Below are 27,725 nucleotides of genomic sequence, written 5' to 3' on the forward strand. Positions count from 1 at the left end.
CCACACTCATTAGCTTTCTTCTGCCCGCAAAAGTGATCAGGGATCGTCGAGACATACAAAGAGAGCAGTCGTCGCCAGGAAATTTGCAGGTGGGACAGGTGCCATCGAACTGAACGCGACAGATACCGCACACCTCATCCTCGGGCATGTCCCAGCGCCACGACGCGACCGCATGCCACTCCTTGATGGTAACCTTCATGGTTGTGGAGAGGAGGCGATGCGACTGCAAAAAGGAAATAGAAATTATTAAAAGCAGGAGAGAGATAGAGACAAACTCTTGTGACGAGGTGCCAGCAATCCTGATTGAAGGTGTACCAGATAAAATCAATGCTGTTTATGCGTCTCTGGGTGAGCTAACTTAAAAACGGCGCGATAAGAACCACTCCGCATTCCCCCCATCTACCCCCCTGCATGAGGTACATGACCATACTCTCTTTTCAAACTGTCATCATGGCCACGCATTGAGGTATAAATTAGCTCTGTAAAGCCAATTGCACAGCAGCTATGGCTCTTGCAGCAGTGCGTTCCTCGTTGAGACCCTCCCTGTTCCCTGCTAGAGTGGGACCCAGCGCCGTCACCATGGCGTCCCCTCGCAACAAGCTACATTTGCCCCAGCAGCACCGCCAGCTCTCGTTTTCGTCATATCTCGTTACTCCTCAGGAACTCCATGAGGCTCTGAAGAAATATCCCCCGAGCAAGATCTCGACGGCACCCCGCGTCGTGCCCCTCTGCGCGGCATGGTTCATGCCAAACGACCCCGAAGGACGCAAAGGAATTGATGTCTTCCGCAAGAGCCATATTCCCCATGCACGCTTCTTCGATATTGACGCCATCAAGGACGATGACTCTCCTTACCCTCACATGTTGCCTACGAACGAGCGCTTTGCGGAGGCGATGAGCGAGCTGGGCATCCGCCGAGACGACGAGGTGGTGGTTTACGATACCCAAGAGTTGGGAATCTTCAGCGCACCTCGTGTAGGATGGACTCTGAGGGTCTTTGGGCATCCCAATGTCCACGTTCTTAACAACTACAAGCTGTGGGTTCAGCAAGGATTCCCGACCGAGTCTGGAGACCCGGAACCCGTAGAGAAGACGAATTACCCCGTTCCGTCGTACGAAACCGACCGAGTCATCCATTTCCCGGAAATGAAGGAGATTGCCAAAAAATTATGGAAAGGAGGGAGCTGACGAGACTGAGATCTTGGATGCGCGATCCTACGGCCGCTGGGCGGGCACAGAGAAGGAGCCGCGGCCTGGTCTGTCGTCTGGACATATGCCTGGTTCTAAAAGCCTTCCATTCCAGGAGCTCCTCGATCCTGAAACAAAGACCTTTCTTCCTGCTTCGGAGTTGCGAAAGGTCTTTGAGCGGAAAGGGGTGGATCCGTCCAAGACCATCATCAGCTCGTGTGGAACCGGCGTGACAGCGGCCATCATTGAGACTGCGCTGGGCGTGGCAGAGTATGGGGACCGGGAGAAGAGGCGATTGTATGACGGCAGCTGGACGTGAGTTTTCCCTTGTGGTTAACCCCCTGTCCTGGTCGTTTGGACGAGCATACTACAAAGGTCAGAACTAACTGGTTGCAGCGAGTGGGCTCAGCGTGTAACTGAGGACAGCGGCTTGATTCAGAAGCTGAAATGATTTTATGAGTTGATCATCCTTTGTGGTTTGTCTGGGAATGTGCAGTTTCCGGCCAGAGGGCAGGAATGAGAGAGGCCAGTGACCTGACTGTTCAATGTTGCAGTTCTTAACACTGCACACCTTCATTTTCTGGACTTTTTGACTTGAGTACTATTGTTTCGTGTTCTCTGTACAACAACAATAACAGCCTTGTGCCATAACCTCTCTAGTCCAATAGTCGCATGCGAATGCTCTCCACGAGCCCGTTTCACGCAATAGGGATCTACTTTCCATTGACGAAGAGGCACAATGCGTTCAGAAATTAAACTGCAACCTCTTATTCGTTACAAGGATGAGGTATTGAGGATCACCGGTTTCCTCTTCTCTCTCTAGTTGGCCGCTACTGGTACATATACTCCGTAATCGAATAATCGAATATTAGAATAGAGCTGCCGCATATTGTCGCAATTCTTTGCGCTGTACTACTACAGGAGTGAATATCCTCCTGTTATAAAAGAATACGGATCTATAGTTCCAACAGTCGGAATCCTGGGAATGCGTCAAGAAGTACCCCGGATGGTCGGCGGCTTAGTCATGGCGGGTTCCGCTCATCGCCCGGGAGTCGCATTCACCCCATCTCTTTTCTCTCCAGTCAGCTTCGGAAGATTCACCTTTTCTGTATTGTCTGCCTCTCAGACCATGAGTGAGGTACTCCAAAAAGATGCTGCAGACCGCCTTTCCCTGTCAGTCTTGTTTCAACCGTGAGCATACCTCATCCTGTCCTCTTCTCTTTCTCAGCGTCGAGGTATCTAGAACCACCATCGATCGGATTCCTCATCGCTGACCCAACCACCAAACCCCCACATTCCCCTCCAGCCACTCTATCAGGTATACGCACTGGCTGACCTCTTATGCCGATCTCAGTCGTCGCACTGAAGTCGAGTAGCTCTCCGATATAGGAGAAAGAGTTTTTAAAGCGACTCTCTCGAGATCTCAGATCCGTACGATCGTTCTACCAATGGGGACCATGTCGACGGGCCGAAAGGTGTTCCACTGCGCTGTGGACGACACCGTTCTGACTACGAACATCAGTGAGATCAAGAAGTGGACGTCGAATGGAGCCATCACTCTTTTTGTGCCTCTCTACAGTAGGCTTGTCAAGTCTGACGATTTCACTGTCGCTGTGGCTAACAAACATGTCTGTTTCTCACTGCAGCCCTCGAACGCCTCCGAGCGCCGAAGCGCGGCGGATCTCAGCTGGCCATCAACGCCCGTGAAGCCGTTCGTTTTCTCGACCGCGTGACATCCGGTAAAGACAGCATTCCCCCCGAACGCATTACCCTCCAAGGTCCTATGGAGCAGTACGAGACCTGGGCCGAAGCGGAGAAGTTTTTCCTGCCGGAGTTTGAAGAAGAGCCGGAGGAATCGCATGAAGTTGTGGACGACGTTTCCACCTCCAAGGTGGAGGAAGATGCGAAGCCCAACGGACACGCGAAAGGAGTCAAGGATGACGATCTTTCGCAGATGCTGCTAAGCAAGCTAAACTTCAAGAAAGAGCCCGATGCGGACTCGATGCCTTCGACCGGCACGCATAGCGGACCCGCCTCCCGATCTTCATCTCGAAGCTCTCACACTAGCCCGGAGTACGCGGATGGCAATGTTACGAAGTCTAAGTCGCAGCAGACTCCTGGCCACCAGCGCTCTGCGTCGAACTCCTCCATTCCGGCAACCCCGACGGTCCTCCGGCCCCTGCTCAGTGCGCTCCTGTGGCGCCTGCACAGCAGTCCGGACACCACGGGCCCGGCTAGGAGCGTTATCCTCGTCACTAATGACCGATTCACGCAGACATGGGCTCAGAAGTTCGGGATCACGACCAAAAACATTCACCAGCTACGAACCGCTATCCAATACGAAGAAAAGGAGTACAAGAATCGTTGTAAATATGCTGAGAAGATCCAGGCGGCGGCGGCGGCTGATCCCAAACCGCTCTTCTCCTACGAGAATGACAGCGACGAGGACGAATTGGTCTTCGTTCCCCGCGGTCGGGGCAAAGGAGCCGCCCGGGGCGTCATTGGTCGGGGAGGAAACGGTCGCAAATCCGCAGCGTCCAAGCCTGCTGTCGTTCCTCCAGTAGAGACAACTGTGGAAATTCCAACCGAGCCGATTGATCCGGATTCTTTCAACCGTTCGCTTGGCGTCTCTACCACAGCGAAGAAGCTCGCTGTTGATCTGAGCTCTCAGGCTGGGGCAGCACGGGGACTCGCAGCTTCGTCTCGACGACATGGCGGTGGACGTCGCGGCGGTGGTGCGCGAGGAGGCAGCTCCGGGCGTGGTGGCAGTCGTGGACGAGGCAAGTTGTGGGTTCCTTGAGACCGGGTCGAAGCCCCCGTTTGGACCATTTCGGTTACAAGCGGAGGCTGAGTAGAATGTTTTCTCCTCTACGCCGACCATGATAAAAATCATAATGGCTCTCTCATTGTAGAGTCACTTCCGGCAGGGTTTGCACACGGTCGAGAGCCTTTTCCTTATGCGAGGATTCCACGGATGCAGTCTCCTGTGATCGAGGTCCGTTTTACGCAGCCATCTTCGACTCTCCCGAGAGAACCTTCCGACTCAAGGTGGAATGCTTACTGGGCGGATGGAAATTCATCAACACGAATGATACTGATATGGTCGCTCTCTATTGCTTGGAGGGACGGAGCTGTTTCTGTTTTACCGCTTTCCTTTCGTGCCAGGCATTGCTTGCATGGCCGGAGCCACCTGAGGCTGGAAAGCTGGGGATTTGTTTTTCAGAACAGTACCAATCTCCGACCGGTGCCTTGCCTTTTTCATGGGTCCTGATCTGACCGTAGTAGATCCAGCAGCACGCACGTGGTCGACGAGCAGGGAGGCCTGTATCAGATTGTCTCTGGACTCGAAGACATGGCAGCTGGATTAACTACCTTTTTTACATAGTCATCATCTCTTCTGCGACATGTCTCACAGTCTGTTTGTTGACATTACATTGTCTATTTGATTTACTCCTGATTGACCAAATGTTGCACCTTCTGGCAGTTATTATGCGTTGTTGTCTGTTGCAGAATGAAATTGACTGTTTCGCTACTTAAGCAAACTAGACACCGTAGGGCCACAGGAGTGTTTACCTAGGTAGGTGTCCAACGTGTCGTCATGGCAGCTGTGTTGTTGCTGCATGCGGCGTTGCCCCGCCACCTGGCAGCAATAGAGTTTGTACACAACCGGTGACAGCGATCATTCGCCTCCGCAGTATCCGCACGTCACTTGACTTGCTGGCATCCTCGATCTCCTCACACGCACCAGTCATCCCATCTTGCATTGTTCCGTCTTCTCCTGAAGTCATATTTCTTAACAAAGCACACTTACTGCCTCAATTCTAACAACCTGCATCTGTACATTCCCCCTGGCAAGCTCTCCTTGATCGAGCTTGGCCCCAGCTCCAACTTTATTTATTGTTAGTCCACACCTACCTAGCTTCCCCGCAAGCACAACCACCACCATGTCGAACCCTGGCGTCGACGAGAGCCCTATCTATCCCGCTCTTACGGAGCGCCGCAATTCGCTGGAGAAGCATCTCCAGACCCGGCCGGATTTGCAGGAGCTGAAGAATAGGCACATTCTGCTCAACACCAATGTTGCTCCGTAGGTTACCCCGCGCCGCTCGCTTACTGCCAGTATATATATTTATCTACCAACCATATACAATTGCACCTCACAATGGATGAGGAAACAACTAAGTCGTTTAGCTGTTTCGAATTGTGTCTTCTACAAACATGAATGTAATGCTGACTGAGTGAATTTAATGTACCGTTTCGTATCTACAGCTCCCTCCAAGCCGCACAGCAAGAGCTCGCTCGTCAGCGGACTTCAGACACCCTGAAGAGACACCTGGAACGTCGCCCAGACCGGGAGGAGCTTGTTGAGCGTGAGTTTTTCTCCTTCTCCCCTTCCTTCACGAGTAAAATCCTCTGACACGAATGAATGGACAGGGAACATCCTCCCCGCTCTCAACGCTGCGCCGGCCCTGCAGGCCAACGCCCGCGAACTGGAAAAACACATGCTCGCCGACAACCTCGAGCATAAGATCCAGAACCGGCCCCGACCGGAAGATCTCATCTCCCAGGGCATTCTGGACGAGAGCGAGGATCCTAGGAGTCCATAGATAGGTGCCATAGGAGGGGAGGCAAATATATATACAAGACAAAAACAACGAACAGATCAATCACATGCTGCCGTGGAGCAGCATATTCCGGTTTCGTTTGGTTAGTTATGATGCGATGACGTTCCAGATGACAATGGCATGACAATGGAATGAGATCAGATGAGATGAGATGGGTTGGGTTGGCGTTGATGTGATTTTTGTCGTTTCCCCTCTATCGTCTGTCCCGACTTTGCCGCTGCTATTGCTACTCTATTCTATTCTATTCCTACTCGATTCGATTCACTTCGCTAGGTTAGTGGTATGGAGCGAACGTGAACAGAGACCGGATTTTGAAGGCTGTTGAAGGGGGTGTTATCAGGGCTGGTCGTCGCTCTTTTGAAATTCCAGTTATTCTTTTTTTTCCTTTTTGGAAATTAATTGTTTCAGGCCATTGCCATTATCGACTCGCCCTGGTATTTTGAACAAGAGCAAAAAAAAAAAAAACGGAGAATCACTTGATTCTGCTCATTAATTCATACCTTCATACCGCCAGTAATCCTTTTGATATCTTCCACAATCACATCAAATGAGGTAAAATAGGTCAATCCCGTCGCCTGATCATCAGCAAGCAGAAGGCCCACGGTTTCAATATCAGGATCAAGTTTAGAACCTTTCTTCTTCCACATGTTAATCTCATCATACAGATCCCACATGTCTGCGGCAAGGATGAAGGACCCCGAGTCCCCTTTTTGTCGGAAAAAAGTTTTTTGTGATTAACAACCCATGCAGTATTGGCGTTGCGGTCAATGGGGTGGCCACGAGGCCTCGTCCCGTCCAGCTTGATCTGAGTCTTTATCCCATTTACCACGCCTTCCGTGACAAAGATGGTCCGTCCGATCTTGCCCACCACACGCTGTTCAATATCATCACTGGTCCGGTCCAGTCCCGCAACCACCAGGTCCTTAACCAGCGACTCTCCTGTGCTTCTGGTTGATCACCAAAGGACTACTGGATTCCCAGGGACATCGACCAGGAGGAGGGCTGGTTGTTTCGGAAGAAGCATCCATTGAAGTGCATGATGTCCCTAGTGATTGCGTTTGGGCCTTGCAAGATCCTACCTAGTCAGCAGGATGTTCCTTGCGGGTGAGGGAGAAAGGAGAATAGAATAGTAACCCACCTCTGGCATATTGATTATTATTATTATTATGAATTCAAGCATCCCATCCTCGGACACCCTAAGTGGATGCTGCTGTATCCGCAGCCGTAGGCGACTCTAATACTGGCTCGCTTGGTTCAACAACAGTCGCGCCCAGGATTGCGTCCGCAGGTGTCATGTTCACAACTTGTCGTCTACGATTGGGTTCCAGTTCCAGCAGCGCCCAATCTGACACCCACGGGTAGCCGCCGCTCTTGACTGATCAATACGCGGCAGCAAACACGGTCCCAAGTTGTGTATCTGTGTTGGCCAGTTCGAGTCTGGAGCGATACATCTTTTCTGCCAAACTAACTGGGGCACAAAAGAAAAAAACCTAGGTTATCTAGTGAACCCCTAGTATGAATGATAGCTGCCGGTTGGCAATTTCTTGGTTTTGTCGTGATTCCAGTTTAGGTTTCAGATTATCGTTTTCAGCAGCACGCTTTTCTAGGTCGTATTCTGACCCCTTCAGTATCCGGTGTAGAACGGCCAAGTGTTTCCAAGTGGAATCCTGGACCAGCTTGGGATCTTGATCACAGGGCGACACTACGGTGAACTGCTTATCCATAGCTCGGGAATCGGTGGGTCGGAGCATGTTTGTCTTGTTATTCCAGGTTTCTGGATACTGGCTGTCAGCAGGCACCATCAGCAGCATTACACAGGGCTGGTCGCATCCGGCTTACCGGCCGCATCGAGCAGTAGGGTTACATGGCAGTTGGTGAGTGCCAGATCAAGAATCATGTTCTCCCACTGTAACTGGATCCGTCTCCCTAGAGTGTCGTTCCACCACTTGTCGGCACTGTTCTCGAACAGGAAAGTACCCCTCCTCCGGGAACCCACGAGGAGGACGAATCTCCCAAGAGAACGTATGGGTTGACCTTGAAAGACCTGATGGAAAAGGGTGAGAAAGAAAGGGGGAATGAAGAGATGAAGATGGAGTGCCTAATCTTTAGGAGGGAGAAGCAGTCCTGGAGAACCCAAAGACTTAGATTGAGGCAGGAAGAAGAAGCTCAATCTGTGCCTAGAGACATGCTACTATTGTAGCAACTAAAAGGAGATACCATTCACTTATGGGAGAAGCTTGATGAAGGATCCATGAAGGATGCCCATGGCAGTGGCCAGAATTTCTTGACCAGAACTGAGCGTGTGATTCACTGTCTGGAGAAAAATGCAAGCGACCTCAGGATCGGGGCAATCGGATTGGAAGCAAACGGCAGACTCTCCCGGGTGGGTTCAGCCTGAAGCATACCGCCCAACATAGGTATGCCTTCGCCAGTAAGATCACGGTTTGTAGTGATGGCTTGCCTTGGCTGGCAACATTAGGTGGTTCTCAGTTATCCACCGCAAGTCCCGAATACGCACAGGCTGGTGGCAGATGCTCTATTCGGGACATTGCCAGCTGGACACAAAACGGACAGTCAGGATGCACGATCACTCTGGCTGAGCTCTGTGGATCACTGCCCTTGTATTGACCCTTTCCTAGTTACTTGCGCCGGTCACCTTCTCATGATGATACAAGAATACTGTACATGGCCGTAAACACAGACAAACCGACAAACAGACAGATAGTAAGCGGCCGAGGTAGGAAGATTCCCCCACAATCATTGAATTCGTTTTCACTTTTTTTTTTCTTCGTCGCCTGCTTGGCCACTCCTCAATAGCTCTCCACTTCCTCGACAGTCGACGTCGACAAGTCCGGCGTCCACCCGCTCGGCCGCTCGCTGCCTCGGACCAGGATCCCATACGCCGCCCGCTCGACCTTCTCCACGCTGGTCTGCATCACCTCCACTTTCTTGTACATGTCGCGCATCATGTTGCTGCTGTGGCGGCGCGGCACGTTGAGCGATTCGAACTGCGCGCGCATCCCGCGCAGGTCAACCACAATGTTGGCCTGCGCGGCGGGCAGTTCCCGCAGTGGCGTGTCTTCCTCTTCCCGCTGGGAATCCCCCTCCATGTTGCTGATAGCTGACTGCATGGTCTTATTCTCCTTCTTCTTCTTCGTAATCTGCCCACCCGTAGACAGCATCGTCACCGCAAACCGCATCAACTCGCCCGTCAGGTCGAAGATGCCCATCAGATAGTCCTCCTCGGTGACCAGCACCTCGGGCGGCAGCTTCGCGGCAACCTCGTCCCGCGAGATCAGCCGCTGTGTCTGCACGTAGTGCTGGAAGGAGAGCGCTTCGATGAACTCCTGGATGCCGGGGCTGACCTGTCGCTGGTAGCGCCAGGCGTTCAGGCCGGAAATGTCTGGGACGATGCTCCGGAAGAGCTCGAGGATCTGGTCGAAGCGGGTCTGATTCTCTTTGGCGATGGCGGGGGGGATGGGAGCGTTGACGGTGCGAAGGCTAATCATTGGCAATAGTATCGTTAATAAATAAAACCAGACATAAACAGCGACACGGGTTTGTTTTTATTCGTTGTATACGAGGACATCGGAGCAAGACGACAATCGCGCACATATGAATGCTTCAACTCACCGTTGTAAGGAGAAGATTCTGCCCAAAAAAGACCACGTAAGTTAGTTTCCTATAATCATCCTGTATGCAGTTAAGACGCATGTTACGTACATCTTCTTACTCAACGCGGTGATATCCCTCGACGCCTTGACGATCCGCTCCCGGCGGTCATGATGCTCGTCCAACTCGCTGCGGAAGGTCTCGAAAATGGACAGAATTGTTGAGCTGCTGCTGTTTCCAGTGTCTGCAGCAGCAGCAGCGGCAACAGCATCGGTGGCATCGGTGGCAGCCATTGCAGCCAAGCGGTCTTGTCCCTGCGTCTGCTGCGTAGTGGTTGTGTTGCTGTTGTTGATGATGTGACCTTCCCAGGATCTCTTCTTGGGAGTGGTCATGGATTCGACGTGCCAACAGAGTGGTTGGCTGGCTGGCTATGTCGTCAACGCGGTCTTGTCTGGATGCTCTTCCGGGGAAATTTCCGCGTGAAATCATTGATGGAGCCAAAGGCGGTGGCCTGCGCGGGGGCGAGCCAGTCTAGTGCAGGCACTCTGGTGGGCGTCCAATAAGAGCCCACAGGATAAGCGTGTTTAACTAAATCCAGCTGTCACGAGCAACTTTATCTATGTAGACATGCACTGAACAGAGGTTCAGATCTTGATGTTGATATGAGATATTTAATGAGTCAGTTTGGAAGCTAAAAGCACTCATATAACTGAATCAGGAACTCACAAGTTTATCAGTGGCAAGGCATCCTGCTGACAGAGGTTCTTGGGGTTGGCAATTATATATCTAGACCTAACATTGTTGTATCCTGATCAATTAGTTTGTCGCATGAAATCTGGAAGCTTCGAGATAGCACATCCCTCCATATAAGCAGCAGTTCTGCCATCATGGTGTGTCTCCTTCATTACTTCATCCTTCCAATCCACTGATACTTCAGTGATAACTCCTAAGAGACGATGGCAGGCACTGACAAAGAAACCAATCATGGGACATGCATCAGCAACATTCCTGGGTGGGAATTAGCTTGTGCAGTGTCTCTTTCAGGTAAACAAGGCCATTGTCTTTGTTTGACTACAGATATATACCCTATTCACCCCTATTCCTAGCACGATGTGACAAAAAGCTGTCTCAGTCCTTCCCATCATTTGTGGTTTCTGTCATAGTCCCCTGTCTCTCTGTCTATGTTTTCATAAACCCTTGATAAAATATGAAATCGATCATCATGCCGAAATCTCTAGTGATACTGGGTCCAACCCATATCATTATACTAGTCATTCCACAGCATTGCCACCTACGCCGGTCTGAGCGTCGTAGGACTCATGACACTCGCGGTAGCCAGCACTTTTGCGACGTTTGAAATTTGATGTAAGTCAATTCCTGCAGTCTTTCTTGATTTTAATTCTATTTTACAGTACCTGTGTTTATATCAGATTGAACTAGTGTATCTTACTCAGAAGTGGAAAGTGACCAATTCTTTTGTCCTTCGCGCGGAGAATTCACCGATCATTCTGCGAAGCAGCAAAGCCTAGCGAGATGCACTACGGAGTATTAACTAATGTGTATTTGAAACATCTCGGGGGAATATACCCCGCAAAACCTCCGCCGGAGAACTGTACTCCGTACGTCAGTGCCTCAAGCTTAAAAAAAGGTTATACCGCAGTCAACACTCCATACATTCACTCCGTACTCCGCCCATTTCTACCGCCGGAGTACCTCCGCTCATCTCGCAGTTTTTCTTCCTTTCTTTCACCGACTCACCGACAGAGAGAGCTGGGCGCGGCCCCTATCCTGTCCGGGAATGTCCGATGTAGTTCGGTGAACGGCCGAGTCCTACCTACCTACCTAAGTAGCTTACCCACTTACTGACGTTCCCGTTCCCCATGGGATCCCCGCGTTACCCCAATTTCCCAGGTTTTCAATCTGATCACTCAGAAACAACCATTATGCTGGTTAGCCACGCCTAATCGAGCTTAATCAATTAATAAGACAGACAGACGGAAGGAGAAAGAGGCATACTTGCCGTCTCTCCTGCGCACTCTCCTCCTGGATCTATCTTATCGTATGTTTTATCTGGTTGGCCTGTTCTAAAGAGACTCTCACTCACTCACTCACTCACTTTTTTTTTTAAATCCTGACTGCTCTGCTTTGCTCTGCTCTACTGGAGAGTCGGACAGATTTCGTCTGATCACTCAAGATGGAGAAGGAGAAGAGCAGGACGGACCATATCGAGGGGATTTCAGACCAAGATGGATTTGATGGATCTATTTTCCAAGGTTTGATTCCCTGGCTGTGCCTTCTGTCATTTTTCCTTTTTCATGTCCAGCCATTTTCTTCTAACAGTTATAGCATCACAGCGGAAGCACCCTGGGCCAAATACATCCCCGGCGGCTACTCCCCCTCGCGATGCATCACCCTGCGCGGCCGCCCCATGGTCTACGCCATCCTGCTCCTCGCAGGCGTCTCCATCATGTTCTTCGGCTACGACGCCAGCTGCATGAGCCAGGTCAATACGAATTCGGACTATCTGCGCCTGATGGGCGCCGATTCGGGGTCTGCTCGTGACTCGGCGGCTGTGGGCGGGTTGGTGAGTGTCTGGTTTGGAGGATTTGCCATAGGTATGGGCAGGACAACCGAACTCGCTCCTTCGTTCGCTAACTGTGGCGTCTTGTCTTGTCCTTCCTCTAGGTGCCATCATGATCGGTTATCTGGCCGACAGAGTCGGTCGTCTGAGGTCGATGCAGCTGGGATGTCTGTGGGCTATCCTCGGCGGCGCGCTGCAGGCGTCAGCGCAGAACATCACCTGGATGGCCTTTGCCAGAGTCATCGGCGGCATCGGCTGCGGTCATCTGAATACCATCGTCCCGATCTGGACCTCTGAGCTGGCGGATCCGCATATGCGTGGCACTTTTGTCGCGGTGGAGTTTACGCTGGCGCTTGTTGGGAGCACGATGTACGTATCTCTCCTGACGAATGAAAAGGAAAAAAAGATGATGATGATGATGATGACTAGATTATGTTTCAGAATGCTGTACTTTCAGAATGCTGTACTGACGTGCTATGCAGTGTCTACTGGACAGAATTCGCCTGTCTCAAAACCCAGAGCCTCTCCTTTTCATGGCGCTTCCCCCTGGCGCTGCAAGTCGTCTTCCTGCTCTTCATCCTGCTCGCCAGTCCATTCTACCCCGAATCCCCGCGCCATCTGATCAAGACAGGCCGGGTGGACGAGGCGCGCAGCATCCTGCGCCGCGTGCGCCTCGACGGAGACGACGACAGCAAGATCGAGCTCGAGATGCGCGAGATCGTCGCCGCCATCCGCTTCGAAGCCAGCGCCCAACCCCCTTCGTACTGGAGCATGCTGACCACAAAGGACAAGCTGCATACGCGACGCCGCATCCTCCTCGGGGCCGGCGTGCAGGTTATGCAGAAATTCACCGGCATCGACTTCATCGCCACCTATGCGCCTGAGATGTTCAACCTGGCAGGCTACAAGGGTGACAAGCCATCGATCCTGGCCGGCGGCAACTTCATTTCCTATACCGCCAGCCTGGCCCTGGCCATCTACCTCTGCGACCACGTGGGCCGCCGCCGACTGATGCTGATCGGGTGCTCGCTGATGTGTCTGGTGCTCATCGCGGGCGGCGTTCTGTCGCACGAGGTGATCCGACTCAATGGCATCGATCCGGCCGAGACGAGCCGTTGTGGCGCAGGCGTGACGGCCGTGCTGTACATATACACATTCGTATACGGCAGTACGTGGTTGACGACATGGTGAGTATAATAATATCCAGCGATCTCTTCCCGATGAATACTGACACAATGAAATTTCTTCAGTTGGGTCTACCCCGCTGAAATATTCCCCCTCGCCAGCCGCGCCAGGGGCACCGCGATGGCAACAGTCGCATTTTCGCTGGCAGGCGGCCTGATCAACGAGATTGTGCCTTATCTCATCGACGCGATCGGGTTCTGGGTCTTTATTCTCTTTGCGCTGGTCAATCTTGCCATGCTGGTTCCTATCTATCTGTTTTATATCGGTATGCCACCTTTCAGCTTTCGCAGCATCAATAGATGCCACGAGTCAACAAAGTGAACAGTCACTAACATCCGATACTGATAATAGAAACGGCCGGCCGCCACCTCGAAGATCTAGACTTCCTCTTCGCCAACAAGAGCCCGTTCGCCTGGCGGGCGGAGCGCGACTTTGCCGAGATGAAGGCCGCCGAAGCGGCTGCTGATCGGGAGGGGGGTCAAAATGTCGATGAGAAGATCAGTATTATCAAAGAAGCGTAATCTTGGTTTTGGTTCCTTGAGGATGAGATCAAACGTAGCTGGGGCAGTCTGACACGTATGTACAGTACAGTACATACGTAGATGTTAATATACATATGTGTATGATAACGAGACACACATAAAGCAGACATGTGTCTTGTCGAAAAAAGGGTCACTCCAAATCAGGTAAACAACCCATCTAACTTCCGTTGTAGATGAATCCAGATCATATCTGACTACACAAACTTAAAACTCATAGGATAGGACAGAGACGATGGCATCGCATGCAGTGGTACATGATGAATGCACCACTAATTACCTAGGCAAGCTACGTCCGTCAGTAGTCCGTCCCAGTCATGCACTGTACAATATCAACCCAAGGTACGTACCTCGGAAACGGTCGATCCTGCAACATGATTGGTCCCGCGCGGGCGTTCCTTGCAGGAACCAATCCGAGACATAACCTAATCTGCGACAGCCACGAAATAGGGATTGACATGATTGACATTCTGGAATGTTAGTCCATGCAAACGAAAGAAAGAGATTATTCGAAGATCTACTTGCGTATATATATGTGCGTATATATGTATATCATTGATTCTGTCTGTCTAACTCGTATAGACAACGAATGTAAGATATATGATAAGCTATCATATATATGAACAGAATATGCAGAAATTAATAAATAGAGTGCATAAAGAAAGGAAAATTCATCCCTATCTAATCCAATCCAATCAATTCCAACCCTGTTCCTTGCCATCTATCCATCTGGTAGTCTGGCCGTATCGTCGTCGTCGCTGTTGTCATCGTCATCATCATCTCATAGCGTGATTTCGATGCTTGCGAAGAGAAGGCTCTGCTTCTGCTTCTGCTTCTGCTTCTGCTTCAGTTGCCGCCCGTGTAGGTGACATCCACCTCGGAAGAGCTGGGCGTCGACGCCGACGTCAGCACCTTGCCGTTCTGCTGGATGTCCAGAATGTCCGCGCCGTCGGTGCCGACGGACGACCCGCTCGACGTGCCTGCGCTCGCCTTGGTGAACTTGACGGTGCCAAAGTTGGCGAACGGCACCAGGCCGCCGCCGCTCTCAAAGTCCTCGACGATCCACTCTGCGTTCTGCCCGCCCAGGGTCGCGCCCGACGACGGCGCCGACAGCGTCTTGGTCACCTTCTGCCCGTTGGTCAGGTTCTCGATCACCGCCGTGCCCTGGCTGTTGCTGCTCGACGTCACCGACACGCTGACCACGTCGCCGCTCTTGAAGCTGATCCCCGTGAAGTCGTGCGCGTAGTCCGGGTACCACTCGTACCACGCGTCGTACGACACCTGCCCGTTGCTGTCCACGTTGAAGTCGACGCCGGTCTGGAGGATGGCATTCGTGTAGGTGTCGCCGTCGATGCCGACCCAGGCCGACGCGGAGGATGACTGCTGGCTGCCCTGAGGCAACGATGGGGACGGCACCGTGAACTGCGCCGACACGGAGGTGAAGGTGCTGCCGGAGGGTGGAGAGGTCAGGACAGCGCCGGACCAGTTGGAACTGTAGTCGACATTGGTGCGGTTGGGCGCGATCTTCTCCTCGCCCACAGTCTCAGGGGCTGGCGCAGGAATGTTGGGATGGGAGAGACGGCTGCGAGCGTTGCGGGCAGCCACACGCGCCGCGAGACCGTGGCCCTTGGGAGCAGCCAGGGCAGAGGCCGCCAGTAGGGCCTGGGAAAGGAGGATGGCGGAGAACTTCATGGTGGTAGAGAGGAGTATGGTCCTGCGCTGACCTGGGAGGTGATGGTGATCTGGGAGGTGGACTGGAGAAGGCGGAGCCTGACTGTTCGGTATGTTTCTGGGAGGGTCTCGAGGCCCATTATATACTTGCTGTCGATAATAATCTGAGATTCAGCATCATTCGTGCCAAGGAGCACTGCAGTATGGAGCTCGGGCAAGGAGCAGTCCCATGCGTGCCTGGCACAGCAGCTCCATGGGCTGCGCGGGCCGCGGATGCATCTGCAAGAATTCCGTTATCGTCCTCCGCAGCTTATCCATGGTCTGGTGGCATCTCGGTGTTGCAAGGGCGCCAAGAATCAGCCAGGGGTGTGGGGACGGCGAGTGGTATGCATGTGCTGTACATACAGTCCGACAGGGATCCCGTATACTAGGCAGAGATGGAGACGGAATGCATGTAGACTGGAGAAACAACACCATTGACGTGCTCCGGCTGTAGAAACACGCCTTGCAATAACATCATCATCCCGGCAGAATGATGAGAGCGGCTCAAGCTGGCAGTCGTTAGTCAATTCCTTTCGGAGTTACATGCAGGTCAATAGAGCTATCGAGGTCAGTTAGCAAGGCATAACCTCCGGATGATTTGGTTAGCGTGTACTCTGTACGCAGTACGCAGTAGAATCAAGACCCCAAGTGATCGACAGTGTTAGAGTCGCACATGCTGATTAGCGTGCTGCTTGCTAAACAACCGTAAATTTAGCAGCCAGTACGATTGCTGCAAGAGCGACAGAAACGGGGCCAAGATCCGGTTGGGTTCAGTCGGAGATGACAGGGTGGCATCGGCTGACTTGCTCATCAGCCGCAAATGATGCGAATACAAGCATGTCGGCAATCATCACATGGCGAGATGCTCTCTCTTTTTCCCTTTTCGATGGCATCATATCTGGATTGATTACCGCACATGGGACAAATGTGCAGCATCAATCTCAATCCTGGGCATAGCGACATCCATGACGCCAAGAAGATCATCTATCACGACTGCTTCTGGGTTGCCAAGAGTGTCGCAGACCTAAGGACACCGTTGAATTACTGAACCATAGTCCAACAATCGTATCCAGAGTCCTGAAGTCCTTATTGCCTCTCGTTCGCGTACAGCTCTCCACATCGGAAATACAGATCATGCGTATTAGGGGATCGGAGATTGACTCGCAGCAAAGCCTAACTGTAGCGCGTAGTCCCACTCGTTAGCTCTGCTTTTGTTGCTAGCACTTAACTTCAGCCGGCCCCTGCAAGGGTCCCACTGCAAGACCTTGGGGAGGAACGAGTGCAACATTGAAATCCTGGCGGAAAGCTTCTTCATTTTTGAGGGTCACATTTCCACGGTGATGCTGTCGGCAGTGATTGTGCCGTGGGGGAGATGGTACCAGCACTGCCAAGAATACAATGCAGTTCAGATGACTCTGAAAAACGGTCGAGTCATTCATCAAGCTGTGTTGCACAAACCACGCAGGTCTCAGCCTTGTTGGACGGGGGACTGGGGAGGCGTCCGGGATGTGCTGGGGGCGCCGTGCTCGATCGTACCATCGCCAGCTAACGACGCCACAAGCGTTAGAAGATGATGGCGAACAGGAACATAAAGAAAGCATTGATATCTGCTCGTGATGATCAATTCCTCTGACAATACATTTCAGTTCCTGGCAAGACTCGGGAAGAGATAAGGTAAGCGGTTCGTGTCCCGGGAGAGAAGCTGCGTCTCCGTCTCTGCGGTACTCTCCGCCATCCACTGTAACGGTGGAACTTCATTGACTCGAGCATACTCCATAGATGGCAGCCGATACTCAATCTTCAGACTGCAGTGGCCGAACCTTGCTTGAATTATCTACCTAAAATATTGGTAGCACATACAGACAAACAGCAAGCGATGTTACTCATGAATTAGGTACTTGTACAGAGCAGACTGCCCCCACACCAGATCTCTAAATTTGACAGTCGGAAAATTCGGCAGATAGGCATGGATTCTCTCCCCTAACTACTCCATACTAGTTAGTCTGGCGTCATTATTAATCTATTTCTCGTCTTTCATCCTCAAAAAGTCGCAATCTAATGGTCATTTTTGACTAACATTGGTCCCGGCACTGAGTCGGGGATCGACAGTCGTCCATAGGTAGATATAGCTCTAATTCTGATTACTAACTAGGTACTTGTAGTTGAATGATAATCTATCTTATCTATAATGACAAACCCTGATCTTCTGCTTTCTATCCTGTGAATATAGACTGGCTAATGGGTAGGTCCGGATTAGGAGTATGAATGTACCTGCTCTGACTCCTCACTAATCAACTACGGATTAAACAATGCTTTGTATAATACAGCAGATGTACGGCTATCCACGGAACAGTAATTGATTAAGGCTCATAAACAACATGCATGATGATGCAGTTGCCATGCTACTTCCTGCAGCTGCAGGTAGCTAGCTAGCTGCGTGCCCAAGTCTAGTGCGAAAATGACAGCCATTCATCGTCACTCAGGGATCAAAAAAACACCATTTATTGGCTACCTAGGTAGTGAGAACCATTTCCTAGAACGTCGCTGCTCCGGACAATTCGGAGGTCAGACGTTAGCCGTCACTGCTGCTAGGCTATGTATGCACGTATGTATGTGCATAAATGGACATACTTAATTAGCTCGACAGACAGCGCCGATTAATACCCTTTCTCAGTTGTCCTGTGCCGCTCGGCTTGGTTTGACGTGATCGACGACGCGATCGAGAATTATAATCCTTTCTGACTACTGCCAACCTCACGCAATTCCTCTGTCAAATCACCAAATTTCTCCAGAGGATGATGGTGCCTGTAGATCACAGAGTCTAGACCTGCTGCTGCTTGCTTTGTGCGACATCCCTATTAGGGTAATAAGTCCAAAATCACCAAGACGCAGGTTCTGTGAGCTCATCCAGAGTGCAAATTCCACATGGTCCTGGTTGAGGAGCAGTTGCCTTCCTAGGTAAGTCGGTAAGTACAGCACGTAGTGCGGATCCTATGCTATACAGACAGCCTTTTCTTTTTCTTTCCCAGTGAGCTACTTTTTAGTGCTTTCCGGGATCAAAACTCGACTCCTCCTCGGAGACTTCCGACACTTTGAGCCATTGCCCACCTCCAAGCCATTATTGTTAATCACACTGGGCCGATGTAACTCGAGAGAATGAGAGAGGAAATGGCGTAATAGCATATAGTATTGGCTTTAACTCGCGCCGAGAATTCATCCCTATATCATCGCCAGATCTACTATAAAGGAAATCAACATCCGTTGTTGCACACTGTCGCGTGCTTGTTGCAAATATTAGGTAGAAATATTACTACACATTATTAAGGAATATGGCGAGAATATCCGAGACAAAGGAAGGAGATAGAAGACGACAATATTCCCTGGAGCTTTTGGGCATAAACTCAGTCTTCCTATTGTTTTCTGATCACTGCCGTCCCATGTGTTATACTAGGAAATGTAGTAGTCGAGTCAAAGTTCAATCGTTCTTATTGTTTGCGCCGCCAAAAATAAAGCAGGCAAACCTGGTATCAGAATTCCTTCGCATACATAGATTATCCGAGCTAATGTACCGTGCCTAAACCAGTCAAGTAAAGCGAGACCTGTCAAGCTTTGCAGGAAGATATGACAATAGTCCTATATGAATCCGTAGGGCCAGAGCCAAAGGTATCTAGATGCATGTACATCGGAGATCAGTTTCAAGGCTCCTCAGACGCAGGGCTATGGATGCAGGTACCTATATCTTTCTGCGATGTTCGGCAGCGACTCCAAGAGATATGCGATCTGCTCCAAACTTGGGTGTTTCACGCAGAGCTTCCAGCCTCTTGACAACTGATTGCTGTGGTTCAGATACTTGTTTTTAATGGCTTCCGATCTCGCTTCATTGTCAATAGCGTCAACGCTTTTCGTGAGTTTGATATAACCTTCGTCGTCAAGCGCGAAGAGTGCCTCTTTGACCCAGACACGGCAAGTGATGTCCTCCCGGAAACGCGCCGAGTATTGGATAGGGATCTGTGCCATGACGCTCGCTTAGGGCATCGTGCAGGATCGGCTTGATAACCGCCACTTTCAAGGCCAGTAAAAGCGGCTGAGGGTCATGTACGGGTGTGCTCGACTTGGTCTCGTATATCCAAGTGGTAGTGTTTTCTGGATTGATGAGATGGAAGATGATGCCCTCGTCAGGCGATTTGGCTGAATACAATCCCCAGTGGAACCGGTATCTCCCAAATCAGACAGAAGAATGTAAAAGCCATTGGCATCGAAGTTTAAGCCAGAATCATCCATATTGCAAGAGTGGGAGAAGTGCAGGTGTAGCCCAACAGACGTTTTTGGAATCCAACATTGCCGTATGTCGATGATACGGACTTTCTTGTAGAATATATATGAACGCATCCATTGTTGACAACTGTAGACTCCTCCTATTGATGAAGGCGAGAAATATCCTCCCTAGTGTGATTGAGCAGGCGCCTGGCTCTTCGTCCCTTGGCGCTTCGTGACACCAACGTTGGGAATTGTGTGCCAATCAGTCAATCTCATCAAGTTGATCTGTTTCTGGATAGACAAGGCTGGTGAGATTAGGGGCCTTCTGTCGCTCCTGAATGGAAGGAGAAATTAGCGACTATTATCCGCATCATGTCGGCGACTATAGCTTAGGTACCATCAGGTGCGTATCATCCGCAAGAAACAGTGTAATAACAAGCAAATATGTTTTGAAAAGAAGCACTTTCTGGTCATTTCTTTCCCTCTACTGAATAATTCGCCGAACATGCGCTGGGCTTTCTGGGAGGCGCTTAAGAAGATATGCTGGTTGGTAAAATCGCTCCTTCCAGGTGGAGATAATCCATGCAGAGTCATGTGATGGAATGGCGATCGATCACTGCATGCATCACTACCTACCTAATGCTACTTCTTCTTCACCTATCTACACATATGTAGGGACCTATGACACTGGCAGTTTCATCTGTCCGTCCGTCATCTTCATCGAACACTGTGCCAGGCAGGCCTGTTGTTCTGCCCTCGAATAGCGTCCGTCCAACAGAACTACAGCCATGGCACCGGGAGAGAGCAATCTCGACACCGCACTGAGAGTCATCGAGTCCGCACAATTGACACCTACAGAACACTTATTGCTGAAAGAATTCGTGACTGAGGCGGTAGATCCTGACAGTGCTGCTCGATACGTTCTGCAGAGAGTTCATAGTTATTACAACTCACCGCGCCATGTGTTGGAAGTTCATGGCGATACCGGTCTAACTGGATTCGGTAGTCATATAAGCTGATGATGACTAGATTATGTTTCAGAATGCTGTACTTTCAGAATGCTGTACTGACGTGCTATGCAGTGTATACTGGACAGAATTCGCCTGTCTCAAAACCCAGAGCCTCGAATTTCACACCATACCGGTTCGCAAATACTGTCGGGGGCCCGATGATAGACCATCGGCTTCCCGACGGTCAATGTGGTCCTTTCAATCAGGAATCAGATTTCAACAACCATCTGGTCCACAAGTACGTGGGATCCACGACCAGAGAGGAGATTGCTCCGGTCCATTCCCGACAGCATCAATCTTTCTTCACTCATGCGGACTTCCATCCCTCTAACATTCTGATTGACCGAGGTCGTCTGTCAGGAATCATCGATTGGGAATGCGCGGGGTACTTCCCTGCGTACTGGGAGTTCACGAAGGCGATCTACGGCGTGGAAAACAATGAACCTATGGAGAAGATGATGCGCGCTGCGTTTCGCGGGGAGGATTTTGAAGACGAGCTCAAAGCAGAAAAGTTACTCTGGAGAGAAACGCCGCTTGGTCTGTAGCCAGCGAGTGTTCAATCTATATGCCCAGTGTGTACCTAGTAACGGAGTTCTATTCTCTACCTTAGATGATTACTTAATATAATACTACGCTACGTATTTATAGATGTTAGTATTTTTAGGCAAGGGGGCAATATGGCTAGAGGAGAAATATTACTCCTATAATGCTCAAAGTATGTACAGTACATACTAGAGGACCTGGATCTCTACCAAGCACAAAGTATTCTTCTTCTTTTCATCGACTACATCGGCAACCGCTTCATCTCCTCTGCCGTCCAATACCGACGCATATTCTCCGCGCCCAGCGCCCGCACCTCGTCGTCGAGATGCGCCCATAAAACCGTCCCAAACCCGTCCATCACCCGCTTCATCTCGTCCAGCTGCAGCTCCGTCTCGCCTGTGCGGCACTTCTCCAGATACGCCTCGAGCCGGTCCAAGCCGGCGTGGATCTGCCTGTGCTGCTTCAGCAGGTGCACGTCGCGGCGGAACTCGGGCATCTTGCGCGCCAGCACGGGGAAGATGCTCTGCTCCTCGATCTGGTGGTGCATGTTTAGCTGCGAGACGAACGTGAGCCCGCGGTTGATGAACTGCCGGATCGACATCCCCGCGGGCCGTTTGTTGTTGGCGCATGCGTTGTATAGCTCGTTCCAGGAAAGGCGGAAATGGTTGTGCTGGTGAGAGCATCCCCTGGACCCCCCAGTTGATGGGGAGGGGGAAAAGTCATAGTATTATTATCCAGTACGTACAGTACGATTAGAGAGACTATACCATATATTCTAGACAGGCAGGCAGGCCGGCCCTTCGTATACACCCCCACTACTTAAATGCAAGGAGGGAGAAAACTTACAAACTGATCCATATGCTCCGCCATCCTATTATACACCCTGAACTCGGCGGGCGTCAGCTTTGGCAGTGCTTTGTCATCTCTGGTGTCCGCCTGCTTCTGAGACGTCTTCTTTTCTGATGATGATGGAGATGGCGAGGACGATGACGATTCTGTACTCATTGTGTTCTGTTGTGAACTTCGGGTCGTAGTTGTAGTCGCAGTTGTAGTCGTTATCCTAGTGGCCGATGGAGAAGCGATACAACATAACAAACCGACGATAAATAGATAGAGACCCACTGGCCTTGAAATTGACCATTTGATTGATTGTTATTACTAACATACTGCACCACAAAATCACATATATATAAGGGGGCGAAAGATTATCGATTTTTAGCTAGTTGAAATTGAATTTTGTATACGTAGTCTCCTTTTTTTTTTAAAAAAAAATAATAATGTTCTGATATTACTTGGTACTGAGGGTAGAGATGAGGTTAAAAAAAAGTTTCGTATTAAAAAAATTATATATATTTGGAAGAGAATTACCTAACCAGACAGTCACTAACTACTTATTCCGGAGTTATGTATCATACATACCTACCTAGTTAGTTTACCAATTGCCAAAGAATCCTAATATTAGGATTGTGAATCAATAAGGGGTATGTACTGTACATACATACTGTAGACATAGCCCGTCCGTCGACAGAGGAACTTGTCCAAACAGCAGGAATTGTTGAATCTTGCAAGATTGATTCATTTTGTTTATTGAGATAACTGCCTAACAAGATTTATTCATTAAGGTCAATCCTGTCTTGTTACAGATTGGAGGTCTTTTCATGTAGATTAGCTAACATGTTTTTCCCGACTAGTTACTCGACCTATCTAGGTATACGGCATGTCCCGGTTGTGCAATAGACGTATGCCACGCCCGCATGAGCAAGAGACACACGTCCAGTACGTCACCGGTGTAAATTCGATCTAAGCACTTCTTCGGCACGACTCTAGCCATGAGAAGACTGAATCGTAATTTGACATCCGTGCTAATAGCAACAACAGCTTGTTGAGCAGTCTTGAGAGAGAGCGAGTCAGCAGACCAGAGAGAGAACTGCATGCAAGCAAGGCCTCGACCTTGACTTGAAGAAGAAAAAGGGAATGTTTCAAATCATCTGCGGGTCCATATTAGATAGATACACATATGTCCACGAACGGACAATTATTAGTAATAATATCTCACAAGGCCAAGTAAGGTATTTCGTATGGTCACAGGTCCACCAGGAGAATCGAAATCTTACATCATACAAGATCACAACTTCGTAAGAACTATAATTCCGAATGTGTGATTTTGTTCGGCGGTCGGAAATTGCCCTTCATGAGCTCTTTGAAGGCCAGATCGAAACGGGCACCCATCAGCCATGCAGCTCCAAGCTGTGAACGTCTTCGTTAGTCGGTCACACTAGCTGCGGGAAGATCATTTCCTACCATTAGACCGGTTACTACCGTGACAATGACAGCCATGATACCCATAATCATGAACATGTCCTCGCGCGCTTCCGCAGCCTCCCGCTTCTTCTTCTCTTCCTCCTCGGAGGATTTACCCGCGATCTTGCGGTGAGCATCCTCGGCTGTTTGCGATGGGAAGAGCGTTTCAACAAATCTCTCAATCTGGTAGAAGTGCGTCAGTTTGACCTGGCCAGAAAAGAAGGCACTGAGGAAACCCACCTTTCCACATGCAATGCTGATCTTGAGGAAATTAGGGTCTTTGGGCGTGTTCTTCTGGTGGATCCGGCGTGCGTAGCGTCGGAAGACCTCGCAGACCACGCGCAGATTCTGCGTCGATTCAGTCATCAGCTGGCAGGCGTCACCTTTCGTGATCTTGATGTTCCTCTCAAACATGGCTGGATTTCGGAAGCAAAGTTCCAGCGTAGCAATAGCCATAGACTGCGGAATCGCGCAGAAATTGAAGACACTCTGCTCTCGCAAGCCGGCGAGGTAGAAGAGACATTCGTCGGCATGTTCGAGTGCGTTCAGAACCATCTCGGAACTGCAGTTGAGGGCGGCTTCACGGTACTCCGGCTTGAACAGGTCTTCAAACTTGTCGACATGCTTGGACCAGATCTCCTTGGGCCAGAAGTGCCGGTTATCGTCATGGTCTTCACGGACGTCACGGATAATGTTGGTCTTCTGCAAGAAGAGACCCATCGACTTGTGCAGGTTTGGACGGGCCAGCAGTCCGGGATTGCCAAACTCCGCTTCGACAAAGAGTCGGGTCAATCCTTCGCCGACAAGACCAGCGACATAGTAGCAGTAGAGGTCGTATTCCTCGATCGTGTTGACACTGATACCTTCCAACTCGGCCTTGCGACAGTAGTCGGCCATGCCGTTGCCCATCTTGTTTGTGATGTCTTTGATGATGGCCCGGTAGGCCGGTTTCAGGTTCTTGTACTCCGTGATCACATTGTGGAACTGCACGAGAAGCTCGCGGTCCTTCTCCTCCGGCCGGTTGCCGTCGAAGGTCCAGCCATCCTTCTCGATCAAGTTCTTGAAATCGCGAAGCAATGGCTCTTTGGTCGCGAGCGGAATCGAGGTGTCATCCTCGATGGTGTCCAGACCACGCAGGATCAAGTAGAAAACGCAGACGGCGACCAGCAGCTCAGGGTGGAGCTCCGCAATCACCGCAGCGAAACTGCGACTGGTCTTTTTCAAGAATTGGAAGCAAATCTTCCGTGTCTCCGGTTCCTCGGCCTCGTTTCGTTCATGCACGGGATTGTGCCAGACTTTCCTGCCCGAGAAGATGATTGCGACCCCGGTTAGTCGACGCCAACCCCGACGGTCTAGCAGATCAACCCGGGAGAAAAACGAACCATTGAATGATGGACCTCAATTGGTTGGGATGGAAGGCATAGTAGATCACATCTCCTAACAGACCCATTGTGACAGCCCAAAATCGGCCACGCTCACGGCCGACAGCTCAGTGATCCAGCACCTGCAGGACGATGCGAAAAGGGGTGGAGGAAGAGAGACGAGAGCAGAGAATTAGGAATGTAAGGAGGTTAGGATGAAAAAAGTAGAGGGTAGTGAAAGAAAGATGGCGGAATTCAACAGCTCTCGACCCCCATGGTTCGGTGAGGAGTGAAGCTGAATTTTAACGGGCGATTTAATTTAATTTCGACCGCGGTGCCAGGCTACTTTAAGGGGCGGGAAAAACCATTTGCGCCGATCCGGCAGCGATAAGATAACAAACAGTGCAAACACCCGTGACGGACACCTAAAAATCCCAGGAAGAATAATATCATGCTTGCCTAACAGGTAACAGGTAACCCCCCCCCGCGCTGTCTCGCCGGTCTCACCTCAGCCGGATATAGCATCCTTTTCTGACAGTTCCGTTCGTGGTTTTTCCTTCCGGTGACGAGCAGCCTTGTCTTGCAGCGCTGCCCACCATGGTCGTCGACACCACTTACTACGACATCCTCGGTGTCCCGCCGACGGCGACCGAGCTTGAGATCAAAAAAGCATACAGGAAGCTCGCCATCACCACCCACCCAGGTATGTTCTCCTCGGCTCATTCAACCGCTCTTGTGACGCATGCTAAGGCCGAACTGGTCGACAGATAAGAACCCAGGAGATGAGACTGCACATGCTCGATTCCAAGCGGTATGCGATGCCCTTTTATAGCCCCGCGCAAGAAATCTCCGTGCCGTGCAGTTATGCTTTTCCCCATATGGTCACACCAGATGGAAGCTAAACGTGTTGATTCTAGATCGGCGAGGCCTACCAAGTCCTCAGCAACGAGGAACTGCGGAAACAGTACGATAAATATGGCAAGGACCAGGCCGTTCCTGGCGGGGGATTCGGTAAGTCTTATACTTCCGAGTGCGACATCAGGACAGTGCATGTTTTACTGATGGTGGCGCTGTAGAGGATCCGGCCGCGTTTTTCAGCATGATCTTTGGTGGTGATGCGTTTGGCGACTACATCGGAGAGATATCATTGATGAAGGACTTGACCGCGACCATGGACATCACAATGCAGCAAACGGAAGAGGATGAGCTGGCCGAGTCTACGGAAGAGAAATTAAAGATTCATGAAGATGGTACGGCACAGGGACCCGCATCCGAGAAGTCCGGCGTGAGTTCGGGGACGAGCACCCCTCGACGATACTTGGGGCAACAAGCGATCATGGACAAGCCGGACGAGGAGGCCCGGATGGAGGCGGCAGGGGTTACACAAGAAGAGAAAGAATTGCGCAAAAAGGAGAAGAAGAAGGGCGGCCTCACCAAGGAGCAGCAAGACCGCCTGGCCGCGTATGAGCAAGAACGCCGGAAGGCGCGCGAAGAGCGAGTCGAGACCCTCTCCCGCAAGCTCATCGATCGTATTAGCGTCTGGACCGAGACGGACAAAAGCCCCGAGGTCACTCACGCATTTGAGGAAAAGATCCGTCTCGAGGTTGAGAACCTGCGGATGGAGTCGTTTGGTCTCGAGATCCTCCACGCGATTGGTGCTACCTATCTCCAGAAGGCCACGTCTTTCCTCAAGTCGCAAAAGTTCCTTGGTATCTCCGGTTTCTTCTCGCGATTGAAGGACAAGGGTATGCTGGCCAAGGAGACTTGGACCACCATCTCGACAGCAATTGACGCTCAGATGACGATGGAGGAGATGGCCAAGCTGGAAGAAAAAGGTGGCGCCGACTGGACCGATGAGAAGAAGGCCGAATACGAAAAGAAAGTGACGGGAAAGATCCTGGCGGCTGCGTGGCGAGGCAGCAAGTTCGAGATCCAAAGCGTGCTGCGCGACGTCTGTGACAAGGTCCTGGGCGACAAATCCATCAAATTGGAGAAGCGGATTGAACGTGCTCACGCTTTGGTCATTATCGGCACAATCTTCCAGAATGTATGCATCTCCTGCTTTTTTCAAAAATATTTACCTCTTATTGGACCCATGGCTAACCTTTCCTCCTCCTTTTCCAGGCCGAGCGTGATCCTGACGAAGAAGGCGACTACATGGCCTTCGAGCAGCTCATGTACGAAGCGGCCGCCAAGAAGACGAAGGACGATAAGAAGAAGAAGAAGGAAGACAGAAAGAGCAAGCACAACCCTTCTCCCAGCGCTCATGGGACACCTGCATCGTGAAGTGTTCGCATGGTGACGCGTTGTTTTTCCTTCCAATTTCCTCGTCTTGTCTGCTATAGAGATGGCATCTGGCCGCGACAACCAACCGGGTATGGCGAGGCTTTAGAACCTCTCTTTATGTTCATGTTCCTTTTCCGCTTTTCGTCCCCCTTGTTGGTTATGTACAGTCTGCCACGGTCGACGTGTGTACGAAGTCTTTTCTTGTCGTTATTGCCTTCATCAGTGCAGATATCCACTCATGCTAATCCGGTACCGGATACCGCTTAATATGATGCGTTTATTCTAGGCGATCCGTGTTTTGTCTACGGAGTATAGAATTGACACTGATCTCTCTGCCATGTTATCTGTTGACGTGATCTGATATGCCTGTCCATGAATATTGTCTCCCTGCTGTATCTACTCTGTACCCGAATACACAATATACACCAGTCCCATAGTCTAGAGCACATTCTGCAAAGTAATGGTGAATAATAATAACTGCATGTCGCATTCTCTGTTGCGCTTGCCTGGCATCCACGTGCCTG

At 50.8% G+C, this 27,725-nt stretch overlaps 10 protein-coding genes across 10 annotated transcripts; 6 read left to right on the forward strand and 4 right to left on the reverse strand.

The window, feature by feature from the left end:
* Positions 1-579: 579 nt before the first annotated feature.
* On the forward strand, positions 580-1,639 carry T310_2464 (Thiosulfate sulfurtransferase; the record flags this gene model as incomplete). The annotated part of the gene is made up of 3 exons (XM_013474653.1): positions 580-1,112; positions 1,153-1,503; positions 1,585-1,639. 3 exons carry the CDS (start codon positions 580-582, stop codon positions 1,637-1,639), a joined length of 939 nt encoding a protein of 312 aa, XP_013330107.1.
* A 1,006-nt stretch (positions 1,640-2,645) lies between these two features.
* On the forward strand, positions 2,646-3,988 carry T310_2465 (uncharacterized protein; the record flags this gene model as incomplete). The annotated part of the gene is made up of 2 exons (XM_013474654.1): positions 2,646-2,766; positions 2,835-3,988. The coding sequence occupies 2 exons, from the start codon at positions 2,646-2,648 to the stop codon at positions 3,986-3,988; spliced, it is 1,275 nt and encodes a 424-aa protein (XP_013330108.1).
* A 1,144-nt stretch (positions 3,989-5,132) lies between these two features.
* Positions 5,133-5,795, forward strand: T310_2466 (RPEL repeat protein; the record flags this gene model as incomplete). The annotated part of the gene is made up of 3 exons (XM_013474655.1): positions 5,133-5,275; positions 5,458-5,558; positions 5,623-5,795. 3 exons carry the CDS (start codon positions 5,133-5,135, stop codon positions 5,793-5,795), a joined length of 417 nt encoding a protein of 138 aa, XP_013330109.1.
* Positions 5,796-8,623: 2,828 nt separating this feature from the next.
* On the reverse strand, positions 8,624-9,817 carry T310_2467 (Translin-associated factor TraX; the record flags this gene model as incomplete). Its single annotated transcript, XM_013474656.1, has 3 exons — positions 8,624-9,314; positions 9,447-9,464; positions 9,537-9,817. 3 exons carry the CDS (start codon positions 9,815-9,817, stop codon positions 8,624-8,626), a joined length of 990 nt encoding a protein of 329 aa, XP_013330110.1.
* A 1,802-nt stretch (positions 9,818-11,619) lies between these two features.
* T310_2468 (MFS monosaccharide transporter) lies at positions 11,620-13,712 on the forward strand (the record flags this gene model as incomplete). Its single annotated transcript, XM_013474657.1, has 5 exons — positions 11,620-12,009; positions 12,041-12,375; positions 12,489-13,193; positions 13,257-13,456; positions 13,543-13,712. The coding sequence occupies 5 exons, from the start codon at positions 11,620-11,622 to the stop codon at positions 13,710-13,712; spliced, it is 1,800 nt and encodes a 599-aa protein (XP_013330111.1).
* An 864-nt stretch (positions 13,713-14,576) lies between these two features.
* Positions 14,577-15,422, reverse strand: T310_2469 (aspergillopepsin-2; the record flags this gene model as incomplete). Its single annotated transcript, XM_013474658.1, has 1 exon — positions 14,577-15,422. The coding sequence occupies one exon, from the start codon at positions 15,420-15,422 to the stop codon at positions 14,577-14,579; it is 846 nt and encodes a 281-aa protein (XP_013330112.1).
* A 5,066-nt stretch (positions 15,423-20,488) lies between these two features.
* T310_2470 (uncharacterized protein) lies at positions 20,489-21,255 on the forward strand (the record flags this gene model as incomplete). The annotated part of the gene is made up of 2 exons (XM_013474659.1): positions 20,489-20,702; positions 20,783-21,255. 2 exons carry the CDS (start codon positions 20,489-20,491, stop codon positions 21,253-21,255), a joined length of 687 nt encoding a protein of 228 aa, XP_013330113.1.
* A 186-nt stretch (positions 21,256-21,441) lies between these two features.
* T310_2471 (uncharacterized protein) lies at positions 21,442-22,258 on the reverse strand (the record flags this gene model as incomplete). Its single annotated transcript, XM_013474660.1, has 3 exons — positions 21,442-21,939; positions 21,999-22,028; positions 22,100-22,258. 3 exons carry the CDS (start codon positions 22,256-22,258, stop codon positions 21,442-21,444), a joined length of 687 nt encoding a protein of 228 aa, XP_013330114.1.
* Positions 22,259-23,395: 1,137 nt separating this feature from the next.
* Positions 23,396-25,004, reverse strand: T310_2472 (Squalene synthase; the record flags this gene model as incomplete). The annotated part of the gene is made up of 4 exons (XM_013474661.1): positions 23,396-23,500; positions 23,555-23,737; positions 23,795-24,758; positions 24,937-25,004. The coding sequence occupies 4 exons, from the start codon at positions 25,002-25,004 to the stop codon at positions 23,396-23,398; spliced, it is 1,320 nt and encodes a 439-aa protein (XP_013330115.1).
* A 508-nt stretch (positions 25,005-25,512) lies between these two features.
* On the forward strand, positions 25,513-27,201 carry T310_2473 (DnaJ domain protein; the record flags this gene model as incomplete). The annotated part of the gene is made up of 5 exons (XM_013474662.1): positions 25,513-25,618; positions 25,683-25,726; positions 25,833-25,926; positions 25,992-26,962; positions 27,040-27,201. The coding sequence occupies 5 exons, from the start codon at positions 25,513-25,515 to the stop codon at positions 27,199-27,201; spliced, it is 1,377 nt and encodes a 458-aa protein (XP_013330116.1).
* Positions 27,202-27,725: the final 524 nt, after the last annotated feature.

This window comes from Rasamsonia emersonii (genome assembly GCF_000968595.1).
Source record: "Rasamsonia emersonii CBS 393.64 chromosome Unknown ctg1118621760030, whole genome shotgun sequence".
In the NCBI taxonomy this organism is placed as follows: domain Eukaryota; kingdom Fungi; phylum Ascomycota; class Eurotiomycetes; order Eurotiales; family Trichocomaceae; genus Rasamsonia; species Rasamsonia emersonii.